The 14,184-nt window shown below is 44.5% G+C and overlaps 1 protein-coding gene across 1 annotated transcript in view; it reads left to right on the top strand.

Moving 5' to 3' along the window:
- slc4a11 (solute carrier family 4 member 11) overlaps positions 1-14,184 on the top strand; it is a 179,953-nt gene that overhangs the window by 140,312 nt on the left and 25,457 nt on the right. The window contains exons 14-16 of the mRNA XM_080194085.1: positions 962-1,172; positions 7,093-7,199; positions 13,301-13,469. Of these exons, the coding sequence (XP_080050211.1) occupies positions 962-1,172; positions 7,093-7,199; positions 13,301-13,469 (487 nt within the window). The remainder of the gene's footprint in view (positions 1-961; positions 1,173-7,092; positions 7,200-13,300; positions 13,470-14,184) is intronic.

Below are 14,184 nucleotides of genomic sequence, written 5' to 3'. Positions count from 1 at the left end.
CGATGTCTCGTCTCCAGTTGAATATTGGGTGGACCATTTTTCAATCCCTTCTATAAACAGTGTTACCTAGCAACCTACTCTATGGCACAGGAAGAGTAGTGGAGAACATGCCCCTGTGTACAAAAACAGGAATGAAGTAGAAATAGTCGAACCTCAATCTTGAAGCTTATCAGGGGTAGGCAGGAATGTCATTCCTTCAAGTCTGAGGTATCATACCAACTGACTGAAGAACAGCTTCTTCCCTGCTGCTGTCAGACTTTTGAATGGACCTACCTTGCACTAAGTTGATCTTTGTCTGAACCCTAGCTATGACTGTAACAATACATTCTGCGCACTCTCCTTTTCTTCTCTATGAACAGTATGCTTTGTCTGTGTGGTGCTCAAGAAACAATGCTTTTTGCTGTATACTAATACGTGACAATAATTCAAATCAAATCCCTGTAACCTCACACGTATACCGCGGCTAACACATCTAACCTATGCTACTTGGGACACTAAGGGTTATTTTAGCATGGCCAATCCACCTAACCTGCATATCTTCGGACTGCAGGAGAAAACCGGAGCACCCTGAGGGAAAACCACGCAGATATGGGCCATCTGCGCTGTCCCACTTCCAGCCTCTAAGTGCAGCAGCATTGGCCACCACCCTTCAACGACCAAGGGCATTAACTGTTGCATTTCTTCCCTAAACCTCACTGCCTCCCTTTTATCCTTTTAAAGCACTCCTTAAAGTCTACTGCTTTGAGCAAGTGGTTTGCCAGCCACTCTAATATCACCTTAAGTGAGGTTTTGCTTTGTAATGAATTGTAAAGTGCCTTGGGGCATATTTGTTAGGTTAAAGGTGCTTAGTAATACAGATTGTTGTTGTAAAATGAGACATTCACACTCCTTTTATATTAAGGATGAAGCTCATGAACAGCTTACAATATTGGTTATTTATCACTTCTCTCCCTTTGCTTAGTTTTTCAGAGTTATTACTGTCCTAGAATGCAGACGCACCATCCGGGATGGAGCGCAGCGTCTGGTTCTGCTTTTAACACCAGCCCTGCAATCAATACTACAGATCTTGATGGCGGGGCCCACTCCTGTGGGCGAGACACCGCTGTCCTCAGCCTGTTCTTGATGCTCGGTACACTTTGGCTGGGCTACACCTTGTTTCAGTTCAAGAAAAGGTATTTTCCTCAAAGCTTGCGGAAGGGAGAGCTTTCAAAGGCGGTGTTGATTAGCTTGTGCACCCTCAACCCAGCCTGACCCCTCTCCTGAGCAGGTAGATTGACAGGAGTAGGCTACTCGAACCCTTGAGCCTGCTCTGCCATTCAATAAGGTCATGGCTGGTCTAATTGTAACTTCAACCCCACATTCAAGCTGACCCCCGATAACATTTCACCTCCTTGTTAATCAAGAATCTATAAAGTCTGCCTTAAAAATATTCAATGACTCTGCTTCCACTGTCTTTTGTGGAAGAGTTCCAAAGACTGACGACCCTCAGAGAAAAAAATTCTCCTCATCTGTCTTAAATGAGAGACTCCTAATTCTAAATTTTTCCACATGAGGATTGCCCATCGCTGTGGTTACTGATGAACTACAGATGGACAAGATGAGCGCAAAAAGCTGAATGGTGTGGCTTTAGTTTTTAATTTGTATTTCATTTAAAGATACTTTCAGATACAGGCAAATTGGGTCAGTTTAGTCAATTCCTAAAAAGAGTTTTGGGAAATCATTTGAGATGCATGGCCAGAGAGACCTGGAGGGCATACATATTCAAGTCATAGAGCTGTAGAGTTTACAGCATGGAAACAGGCCCTTCGGCCCAACTTGTCCATGCCACCCTTTTTTTTAAAACCACTAAGCTAATCCCAATTGCCCGTGTTTGGCCCATATCCCTCTTAACCATGTAACTGTCTAAATGCTTTTTAAAAGACAAAATTGTATCCATCCCTTTGAAAGCCTGAGGACAATCTGAGAAGGCTGTTCCTTTTTAAAGAAAGCATGTGAGTGGCTTTGATTTATTAGAGGGATTGGATAGGATGTAGAGCACAGAAAGTGACCATTCAGTCCAATTAGTGCCGGAATTCATGCCTCACTTCAGCTTTCTCCACTTTTTCCACATCTAAGTTTTTAAATGAATTCATGGGATGTGGGTGTCGCTGGCTGGGCCAGCATTTATTGCCCATCCCCGAGGAGAATTAAGAATCGGCCACGTTGCTGTGGCTCCTGAGTCACATGTAGGCTAGAGGAGGTAAGGACAGCAGATTTCCTTCTCTAAAGTGCGTGAGTGAACCAGATTGGTTTTTATAGCAATTGACAATTGTTTCATCATTAGACTTTTTAATTTCAAATTGGCCATCTGCCTATCTGTGGTAGATTTGAACCAGGGTCCCCAGAGCATTAACTGGATCTCTATATTGCTAGTCCAGTGACAATACCATTATGCTACTCTTTCGGGCCCCCCCCCAAATGTCATATATCTTTCATAACCTTCTATTCCCTTCTCCCTCGCATGTTTATCGAGTCTCTCCTTACGTCCATGCACCTCGCACTGCTAATTGTGGATCCATTGTATGATGTTCCTTTTTGTCTATTGTCTATACTGCTCACTCCAGCTGCTCCGGTAGTTGCACAGTCCACATTCTCAGCTCTTTGGAAAGACAATTCCTGTTATGATTTCTTGGTGACTCTCATATCGACGGCTTCCACTTTTTCTTCCTTTTCCCCGCAAGTGTGGGCATTTTCTTTATGCAGACTCTAAAGTCCTCTACAGTGTCACTCCCTCAAACCGGGATTTGGGAATTGTGGTGGGTGGGACAGAAAATTTGACATCCTAGCCAAAGTTCTGTTGACCTTGGGAGGAGAATGATGCAGAGTGGGATAGCTTGATCTTGGGTTTGGTCATAGCTCGGCACGACATCGAGGGCCAAAGGGCCTGTACTGTGCTGTACTGTTCTATGTTCTAGAATACAGCCGTGAGCAGGGTGGCCTGGGAAGGGGTGAGTGAGAGGGTAAGCAGAGACGAGCGGTAGGGGGAAGAGGAGACGAACAAAAGGGTGAGTTGAGTGGGGGGGCGGAGAGAGGTGAATGAGAGGGTCATTGGAGGCAAGTGGGAGAAGGGGACGAGCAAGAGGGTCAGCGGAGGAAAGGGGGTGAGTGAGTGGTGAAAAGGGGGAAGCGGAAGTGGAAAGAAGTGAGGGGGAGTAGGAAGGGAAGTGAGTGGAAAAGGACAAACAGAAAGGGATGGGCAAGGGCGAGGGGGAAGCCATTGGCAGAAAGGGAGAAGGGAAGGGGTGAGGGGGATAGAAAAGGCCAGTAAGGGTTGTCTACCTCTCTAAAGCTTGATTCTTGGTTTGCTATTTTGTTTTGTTAACGTCTGTCATTACTTTCAGTCACTGGTCTATTTGTGCTCCCAAATAACATTGCTCCTTTACCCCCTTTTTAGATGCTTTTTTCCCTCAGTGAAAAGCGCCCTTCTCTGAAAAAATGTAATGCCTCACCTTTCTCGATGTTCAAACTTCATTCTGCAAGTTTGTTTGCATTGTCTTGAGTTTTGTTGCAGGCCTCCTCCAATACTGACTATTCCCCTTTCGTTTGGTGCCATTTGTAAATTTAGGACGGCGCGGTAGCACAGTGGTTTGCATTGCTGCTTCACAGTTGCAGGGTCCTGAGTTCGATTCTTGGCTCAGGTCACTGTCCATGTGGAGTTTGCACATTCTCCTCGTGTCTGCGTGGGTTTCCTCCGGGTACTCCAGTTTTCTCCCACAGTCCAAAGATGTGCGGGTTAGGTTGATTGGCGATGCTAAGAAATTGCCTCTTAGTGTCTAGGGATACGTAGGTTAGAGGGATTAGTGGGTATAATATGTAGGGATATGGGAGTAGGGCCTGGGTGGGATTGTGTTCAGTGCAGACTCGATGGGCCGAAGGGCCTCTTCCTGCACTGTAGGGTTCCATGATCCACGACCTAGGAATCGTGTATTTGAGTCCAAGTTATGGACAGGAGTGGAACACTATTTTTCACCACCTGCCATTCTGAATAGCTACCCTTTCCCCTTACATTCTTTGTCTTGTAGCTAACTGGCTATCCATTTGACACTTATCCTGTTACTCCCTATTCTCTGAAGTTATTCATGTATCCATTATGTGGTACCTTATCGAGGTCTATTTTGAAAATCTAGATGTATTACATCTATGACATTACTCTTGTCTACTGTCGTAGAACCCTCGTAGAATCTCTACAGTACAGAAGTCCATTCGGTCCATTGAGTCTGTACTGCCCACAATCCCACCATTATTCCCATAAACCACATATTTACCAGCTAATCCTCCTAACACTAGGGTCAATTTACCATGGCTAGTCAACCTAATCTGCACATCTTTGGACTGTGGGAGGAACCCGGAACATCCGGGGGAAACCTATGCAAACTCCACACAGATAGTGATCCGAGCCGGAATTGAACCCGGGTCCCTGGCGCTGTGAGGCAGCAGTGCTGACCGCTGTGCCGCTCTCTCTTCCTGCCTCTTCAAAAAAAATTCAACAAGGTTGGTCAAGGAAGATTTTCCCTTTTTAAAAAATTCACGCTGACTATTCATTATAATTTTGATTCTTTTATTCTCAACTTTAATATGTTCCACTTATATTTCCCCAGTTGACTGTTGTTCCCAGGATACTTTCATCTCTCATTTTTAAATATAGATATTAAGTAAACCATCTGCAGGTTTTTGGGCACTGTATTTTTCACTGATGAATCATTACGAATGTGGGCTAAGGCATCTCCAGTTTCTTCTCTAAATTATCTTCAAATGTATGGGTGATGGTCCTCAAGGTTGATGATTTAATATTTCAGCCATTAGTTTACAAAAATGAGGAAGTTCTGCAGCATATGTTTAGACTTCAGCTAGGGCATTGTCAGACTGGGCACCAGGCTTTAGGAAGGATGTGAAGGCTTTTGAAAATCTGCAGAAGAGATAGAACATAGAACAGCACAGGAACAGGCGTTTCAGCCCACGATATTGTGCCAGATATGATGCTATATTGAAGTAATCCCTTCTGTCAAAATTTTACAATTTTGGGATAAGTGAGACTTTAAAACCCTGTCCTCTGACTGTCAACGCTATCTGTGCCTCTCATAATTTTATTGACTTCTATCACGTATTCCCTCAGCCTTCTCTTCAGGAAGCAAAAAAGCAACCCTCGTTTGTCCAGTCTCTCCTTTATAGCTTATACACTTATAGTTTATATTGAGGGTGGCATGTGGCACAGTGGTTAGCCCTGCTGCCTCACAGCGCCAAGGACCCGTGTTCGATTTCTAGCTTGGGCCACTGAGTGGAGCCTGCACATTTATCCTGTGTCAGCGTGGGTTTCCTCCGGGTGCTCCGGTTTCCTCCCACAGTCCGAAAGATGTGCTGGTTAGACGCATTGGCCATGCTAAATTCTACCCCGATGTACCCAAGTAGGTGCTGGAGCGTGGCGACTAGGGGATTATCAGTGATTTCATTGCAGTATTAATGTAAGCCTACTTGTGACACTAATTTTAAAAAAAACCTTGTAATTCAGGCAGCATCCTGGATGTTAGAATACTATCAGGCTTCCTTTAATTTTGAGGATTTGGAGAAGCTGGGTTACGCTCAGGATGAAGAAACTTGACGGTGTTGTTCCAAATCAAAATTTTGGCAGAGCAATTAGGGAGAAACTTTTCCAGCCGTCAGAGACAAGGAGGCTTAAGGAGATTGAGAAAAGAACCAGAAGTGGCACGAGGAAGTATTTTTCTTAGTGAGTTGCTGTGAACTAGAAAGCCGTGTCAGAAAGGATGGCAGAAGCAGATTCAACAGTAACATTCACAAGATATTTGAAGAGGTAACATTTTGGCAGGACTGTGAGGGAAGTGTAGGGGAAGTGAACTTAATTGGATAACTCCACCAAGGATTCCACGCAAATACCATGGACTGAATCATAGAATCACTGCAGAGCAGCAAGAGGCCATTTGGCGCATTAAATCAGCACTGACTTTCCAAAAGAGAGAACCACCCACACCCTCCTCTCCAATTCCAATAACATTTACCATGGTTAATCCATCTAACCTACACATCTTTGGACAAAAAGGAACAATTTAGTTTGGCCAATTCACCTGACCTGCACGTCTTTGGATACTAAGGAACAACTTGGCATTGCCAATCCACCTAACCTCCACATCTTTGGATTCTGGGAAGAAACCAGAGCACCCTGGAGGAAACCCATGCAGACATGGGGAGAACGTGCAAACTCCACGCAGACAGTCACCCAAAGCTGGAATTGAACCCGGATCCCTGTGAGGCAGCAGCACTAACCGCTCTGCCATCCCTTGTTGCACACTGTATAATTAATGATATTGAATCTATTGCCTTTGATTTTAGCCCTTCCTCCCCATTAGTTCAGGAGCAAAATCTAAGTTATTTCTACACCTTGGTGTGCCTGTAATTCAGGAGTTATTTTCCTGCTGACCCTGGCAGTCGGTGACAGTGACCAACTGTGATACTGAGAAGGGTGTGGTTAAAATGAGAATCGAAAATCGAGTGAACGCTAGTCTCTGTTGGCTGAGCAAGCAGTATATTTTCACTTGACTGTAGCTGATGTGGCAGACACTGAGAGACACTAAGTTGCGGCACCGTCAGTTTGGAATGTGGTTCTTATCATCTGCAGTTTTGAAGGTCCAGCTATCCAAAGTTTAACAAAGTCAGTGGAGTTATTAACTAACCTTGGCAATCGCTCTCCATCAACGAGTCTAATAATAGGCTTGGAGGGAACCCATGCTTCTCTTAAACATGTAGCCCATGCCAGGTCTCAAATTGCTCCCACATTGCATCCTTAAATTTTTTTTTGTAAGAAACCTGTACAATTAGTTGAACTGTGCCAGCAACTGACCTTAAGAAAGATGAGACATTAAATAACTATTATTGAACAATAACGTTGGCCTCTGTGCTGATTTTAATGTCACCTTGTGCTGATTTTGTCGAGTCTAGCCCTGCCAACATCCATTATTGCTACATTTGTTCTTTATTTATTTTGTTCAAAAATTCAATTTTTTCACTCGCTGTAATTTAAAAAAAGTTTTATTTTCTTTTCAGCCCTTTTTTGCATGCCAGGGTTCGAGAAACTCTGTCTGATTGTGCCTTGCCAATATCAGTGGTGGTGTTTTCGTTTGTGGGATCGTTCCTTTTTAGAGATATAAAGGGTAAGGTCTTTTGTTTACTTCATGGGACCTGTATTATTTTAGCTTTGTTTTGGGGTTACTTCTGCTTGGCTCTATCTGATTTGGATCGCCCTCCCATTCCAATGCCCCAGCCTGCCTTCTGTTGCTCTCCTGATTCCAAGGGGCAATTTTCTGCCTAATTGTGCCTAACCGGCAGTGTAGGAAGTCTCACAACACCAGGTTAAAGCCCAATGGGTTTATTTGGTATCACGAGCTTTCGGAGTGCTGCTCACCTCACCAGGTGAGACATGCATACTCACCCAATGAAGGAACAGCGCCCCGAAAGCTCGTGATACCAAACAAACCTGTTGGATGTTAGCCCGGTGTTGTGAGACTCCTTACTGTGTCCACCCCAGTCCAACGCCGGCATCTCCACATCATCATAATCTGCAGTGGTTATCTGTAATGCATCATTGCTGAGGGATGACGATCGATGTCTTCAAGAAGATTGAAGAATTTCGCTAAGGAGTGTGGGGGGAGGTGAGTGGGAGAGGCCTTGATTTTAAGAGCGTGGTGAAGAATTGCGCATTAAAAGGGTGCTGAAAGAATGGGTGGACATATAACATAAGGTGACGAGTGGGGGGAGGGAGCCCGATGTGTCTTGAAATAAATAGAAGTCTTGCGGACAAGTGAAGTATCATCTATTAGACAAATTTTTCCGTTTGTAATCAGTCCAAGGGAATGACGAATGAGATGTGTTGGAACCTCTTCAGATATTCTAGAGCTTGTTCAACTTTGGATGAACTTAAATTTTGTAGATGGGAGTTGGTGGGAGAGGAAGAACCATTGGCAGAAGAGACGAAATGCTGTTTCGAGTCAATTTCTTTCTGTTTTAGCAAATTTTGAAAAATATATTCCTTTGGAGGCAGATTTCCTTCCCTAAAGGACATTAGTGAAACAAGTGGGTTTTTGCAACCGTTGATAATTTTACGGTCACCTATTACTGAGACGTGAGATTCATTTCCAGATTTTATTTGTTTGGGTTTGAATTCCATGAGCTGAAGTGGTGGGATTTGAACCCCTGTCCCAAGGCATTAGGCTGCTTACGAGCCCAGTGACCTTCCCGTATCCCCAGTGAAAAGGAGTTACACAGGGTTTGTTTGAAATCGAAGGAGTTGAGGGCTGCATGTGTGATTTAGCTGACAAACTAAGAATAGTGTCTTCCAGGATAGAGATCGGAACTATTGATGGAACTGGACAGGTGCATAGAAACAATCAAATGAACATCAACTCCAACCAATGTTAGAGTGATCGGTGAGGAGGCTAGTTAATCAGGAACATCCTTGTACTGGGAATTTATGCCAGTGGTAATTTGCTGAGTGCATGAGGCTTGGATCCTGTTGCTGTCTTCAGAGATTCACTTAGACTCAGAGTGGACATTGGTAGCATCAATACCAGCGTTCCACAGGTTCAGACACGCAAGTTTTTTTAAAAAAAACCTTTTATAGAAATGAAAAGAGGACTTCTCTCTATAGGTGCGACCAAAAGACAACTTGAGAAAACATTCCCTGGCAGTCTTTGAAGAATTCAAATCCTTGGGGAAATAAAACAAACTTTCACACGTACAGTGCCTTGAGGATGTCTTAGAAAAAAATCATAGAAACCCTGCAGTGCAGAAGGAGGCCATTCGGCCCATCAAATCCGCACTGACGACAATCCCATCTAGGCCTTATCCCCATAACCCCACATTTACCCCATTAACCTGTCTAACTTACACATTCTGGGACATTTGAGAGGCAATTTTAGCACGGCCAATCCAGCTAACCCATACATCTTTGGACTGTGGGAGCACCTGGAGGAAACCCACGCCCGCAAGGGGAGAACGTGCAGACTCTTCAGACAGTGACCCAAGCTGGGAATCGAACTCGGGTTGCTGGAGCTGTGAGGCAGCGGTGCTATCCACTGTGCTACCGTGTCGTCCCATCATCCCTGACAGCCTGTGCAGTGTAGTTGTAATATTGGGGAACGTGGATATGGACTGGATAATTGTTGAGGTGTAACTGTTGGCCGGGACATGAGAGCTCCCCCTGTCCTCTTGCAAATAATGCATTGGGATCTTATCTCCTCACTCGGTTAGGAACTGGGGCTGTTACCCAGATTGTCGTTGGAGTGAGCTGTGAGCCCACAAGCTTCAGATTTAGAACTACTGTGTTAGCATGGAATCAAGGTTGATACTGTGAGCGGAGGCACATTTGCAGACAGGAGGACTTACCAATGAACGTCACCAAATGTAGCCTGTGAGATTGATCAGAAGAAAATCTTAACTCTTTAAATTTTGCTGTGACACCTTCTCAAACAACCACAGATTCCCTTATTTTGTACCGAGGGGGGGGGTTGCTATTCTCTCCACAGAGGGACTGTTTTGCATCCGTACCCTAACCAATAGGGTACAGTAAGGAAATTCCCTATAATCTTACCGTAGAATCCCTACAGTGTAAAGAGAGGCCATTTGGCACACCGAGCCTGCACCGACAACCGCCCCACGTTTTTACCCTGCTAATCTCCCTGACACTTCTGCATGTTATTTTGAATTTGAGTGCATCCGTTTCCCAGATGCTGCTCTGAGATGTTACTGTTTTCACTGGACTGCTCTCTTGTCTTTTTAGGCCAGTGTTTAATAGCCAGACAGTGGGTTGAGATTTTCCTCGCTTCCTGTGAGTGGAGCTGTCTGTGAAGATCACAATCAAGGGCACAAATTGTCCCTTGTTACAAAAGATAATCTTGTTCACAAAGGAAAAAGACAATGTTGTGGAGGGGAATACTGAGATACAGGCTAATAGGCTAGATGAGATTGAGGCTCATGAGGAGGTGTTAGCAATTATGGAAAGTATGAAAATTTATAAGCCCCCTGGTCCGGACATGATTTATCTTGGGCTCCTCTGAGAGGATAGGGAGGAGATTGCAGAACCTTTGGCTTTGATCTTTAGGTAGTCATTGTCTACAGGAATAGTGCCAGAAGATTGCAGGAGAGCAAACGTTGTCCCCTTGTTCAAGAAGGGGAGTAGAGACGACCCTGTAATGATAGACCAGTGAGCCTTACTTCTGTTGTGGGCAAAGTTTTGGAAAGGATTAGAAGAGAGAGGATTTATAATCATCCAGAAAGGACTAATTTGATTAGGGATAGTTAACACGGTTTTGTGAAGGGTAGGTTGTGCCTCACAAACCTTATTGAGTTCTTTGAGAAGGTGACCAAAGAGGTGGATGAGGGTAAAGCAGTTGATGTGGTGTATATGGATTTCAGTGAAGTATTTGATAAGGTTCCCCACAGTAAGCTATTGTAGAAAATACGGAGTCATGGGATTGAGGGTGATTTTGGGTCAGAAATTGGCTGGCTGCAAGAAGACAGAGGGTGGTGTTTGATGGGAAATGTTCATCCTGGAGTTCAGTTACTAGTGGTGCACTGCTTTTGGGGCCACTGCTGATTGTCATTTTTATAAATGACCTGGATGAGGGCGTAGAAGGATGGGTTAGTAAATTTGCAGATGACGCTAAAGTCGGCAGAGTTGTGGACCATGCAGAAGGATGTTGCCGGTTACAGAGGGACATAGATAAGCTGCAGAGCTGGGCTGAGAGGTGGCAAATGGAATTTAATGCGGAAAAGTGTGAGGTGATTCACTTTGGAAGGAGTAGCAGGAATATGGAGTACTGGGCTAATAAGTTACTTGGTCGTGTGGTTGAGCAGAGAGATCTCAGGGTCCATGTGCATAAATCCCTGAAAGTTGGCACCCAGGTTGATAAGGTTGTTAAGAAGGCGTACGGTGTGTTAGCTTTTATTGGTAGAGGGATTGAATTTCGGAGCCGTGAGGTCATGTTGCAACTGTACAAAACTCTGGTGCGGCCGCACTTGGAGTATTGCGTACAGTTCTGGTCACCACATTATAGGAAGGATTTGGAAGCATTGGAAAGGGTGCAAAGGAGGTTTACCAGGATGTTGCCTAGTATGGTGGTTAGGTCTTATGAGGATAGGCTGAGGGACTTGAGGCTGTTTTCGTTGGAGAAGAAGGTTAAGAGGTGACTTAATAGAGGCATATAAGATGATCAGAGGAATAGATAGGGTGGACAGTGTGAACCTTTCTCCTCGTATGGAGATGGCTAGCATGAGGGGACATTGCTCTAAATTGAGGGGTGATAGATATAGGACAGATGTCAAAGGTAGGTTCTTTACTCAGAGTAAGAGCATGGAATGCCCTTCCTGCAACAGTAGCGGACTCGCCAACATTAAGGGCATTCAAATGGTCATTGGATAAACATATGGATGATATTGGAACAGTGTAGGTTAGATGGATTTTAGATTGGTTTCACAGGTTGGCGCAACATCGAGGGCCCAAGGGCCTGTACTGCGCTGTTATGTTCTATGTTCTGGGACCTCCTGCTTGTCACTGCAACTTATCATTGTGCCTATTCAGATGATGCAGTAAGAAAAAAATTGCATTTGTTAGCTCTGGGGTCCATTGTCAGCATCTTGTTTCATCAAATTCATCAGTACAAGGCTCTCCTTTGACTTAGTCAAATAAGAACATAACATAAGAAATAGGAGCAGGAGTAGGCCATCTAGCCCTTCGAGCCTGCCCCGCCATTCAACAAGATCATGGCTGATCTGGAGTGGATCAGTTCCACTTTCCCGCTTTCTCCCCATAACCCTTAATTCCCTAGTCTATCAGAAATCTATCTACCCATGACTTAAATATATTCAGTGAGGTAGCCTCCACCACTTCAACGGGCAGAGAATTCCAGAGATTCACCACCCTTTTGAATGAAGAAGTTCCTCCTCAACTCTGATCTAAACTGCGTGTTTCCACCACCCCCCCCCCCCCCCCCCCCCCCCCCCACTTTATTTTGAGGCTGTGCTCTCTAGTTCTGCCAACCTTTCTAAGCAGGAAGAATCTCTCTACCTCTACCCTATCTAGCCCCTTCGTTATCTTATATGTCTCTAAGATTCCCCCTCAGCTTCCTAAACTCCGAGTACAGACCCAGTCTATTCAATCTCTCCTCATAGGCTAACCCCCTCATCTCCGGTATCAGCCTGGTGAACCTCCTCTGCACTCCCTCCAAGGCTAATATATCCTTCCGCAAATACGGGGACCAAAACTGCACACCGTACTCCAGCTGTGACCTCACCGGTGCCCTGTACAGTTGCAGCAAGACCTCCCTACTTTTATATTCTATCCCCCTTGCTATAAAGGCCAGCATTCCATTCACCGCCTTGATCACCTGCAGACTGGGGTTTTGCGATTCGTGCACAAGGACCCCCAGGTCCCTCTGCACCGTAGCATGCAAATCTCTCTGACTAAGTCTTTGATCACCTGTCCTTGCATGGGTAAATTTTGTTAACCCACCTTTGAAGCATCTTGCAATATTTTCCAATATTAAAAATATATAAATACAAGTTATTGGAGTTCATGGCACAATCTGTCATGGAATAAAGCCTAGGGCAGCAGAGCAGACTGCGATCTCTTCCAGTCTTCTCTAATACAGAACATGTGACTAACTTGGATTGCCCTGTGACTGCATCTAACAGGGAGAAGGATGGGGTCTGTGTGCGCCAGAATAGGCTTTTTTAATGCCTTAAAATGCCATTAAAAATCTAATTGACTGCAAATTCTCACGTTTTAAGTAGATTGAGCTGATCTGATATTCTGAACATTGGGAATAAACCCAAGGCAAACATTTGAGGCTATGATTTCACTAGTTGTATGTTGGTAGATGCAGGAAGGATGGTGGGGGGAATCCAGAACCAGGGGTCACAGTCTGAGGGTAGGCCATTTAGGATGGAGATGAAGAGACATTTCTTCACCCAAGGAGTGGTGAGCCTGTGGAATTCATTACCAAAACATTGAATGTATTCAAGAGGTGGCTCGATAGAGCACTTGGATGAACGGGATCAAAGGTTATGGGGAGAAAGTTGGATTAGGCTACTGAGTTGGATGGCTAGTTATGATCATGATGAATGGTGGAGCAGTCTTGAAGGGCCGAATGGTCTCTTCCTGCTCCTATCTTCTATGTTTCTATTACGAAATGTATTATTTATTTGCTTTGATGCTGACACATTTGATTCCTAATTTTAGTTTCATTTCTACTTCCAGTTGCTTCATTTAGTTACAATCCCAATAAGGGCTTATTCAACCTGGCCCCATTTCACCTCCTCTCTATTGGAGCAATATTCGGTGGGATGGGTTTGGGCTTTCTTCTCTCGATGCTCTTCTACCTGGAACAGAACATCGTGATGTCGTTAACCAATGCCCCTCAGAACAGGTAAGCCATCAAAATGCACTGTACTTTCCCCACTTAGAGTGATCTCGTGCACTGGGTACAATCTCCTCCACCTTGCTTCCTAGCTCATCCCTTTCACTTGTTCTTGCTGCCCCTCCCAACTGTGGTGGGGCTTTAATAGGTCTTAGGGCTAGATAGGAGGAGATGGATTGGTATGGGGGTACAAAGGAGCATAAGTAGAGAGGCATGAGTTGGCATGAATGGGACATAGAGAATGAGTGAGAGGGTGTGATGGGTGAAAGGCTAGAACGTAAGAACTAGGAGCAGGAGCCTGCTCCAACATTCAATAAGATCACGGCTGATCTTTTTGTGGACACGGCTCTACTTATCTGCCCACTCACCATAGCCCTTAATTCCTTTACTGTTCAAAACTTTATCTATCCTTGCCTTAAAAACATTCCATGAAGTAGCCTCAACTGCTTCACTGACCAGAGACTTCCACAGATTCACAACTGTGTGAAGAAGTTCCTCCTCAACTCAGTCCTAAATCTGCTTCCCCTTATTTTTGAAGCTATACCCCCTGGTTCTCGTTTCACCTGTCAGTGGAAACAACCTCCCTGCTTCTATCTTATCTATTCTCTTCATAATTATTATATGTTTCTATGAGATCTCTCCTCATTCTTCTGAATTCCATTCCAGTCTTCTAGAGGGCTTTTTTATATTTCCTAGTTTTTTTGTTAAAACTAGGACAAAGTCC

This window comes from Carcharhinus amblyrhynchos, chromosome 1 (assembly GCF_965287045.1).
Source record: "Carcharhinus amblyrhynchos chromosome 1, sCarAmb.v2.hapA, whole genome shotgun sequence".
Lineage (NCBI taxonomy): Eukaryota > Metazoa > Chordata > Chondrichthyes > Carcharhiniformes > Carcharhinidae > Carcharhinus > Carcharhinus amblyrhynchos.
Note: the sequence above shows the minus strand (reverse complement) of the source record. Positions and strands in the feature narration are given on the sequence as shown.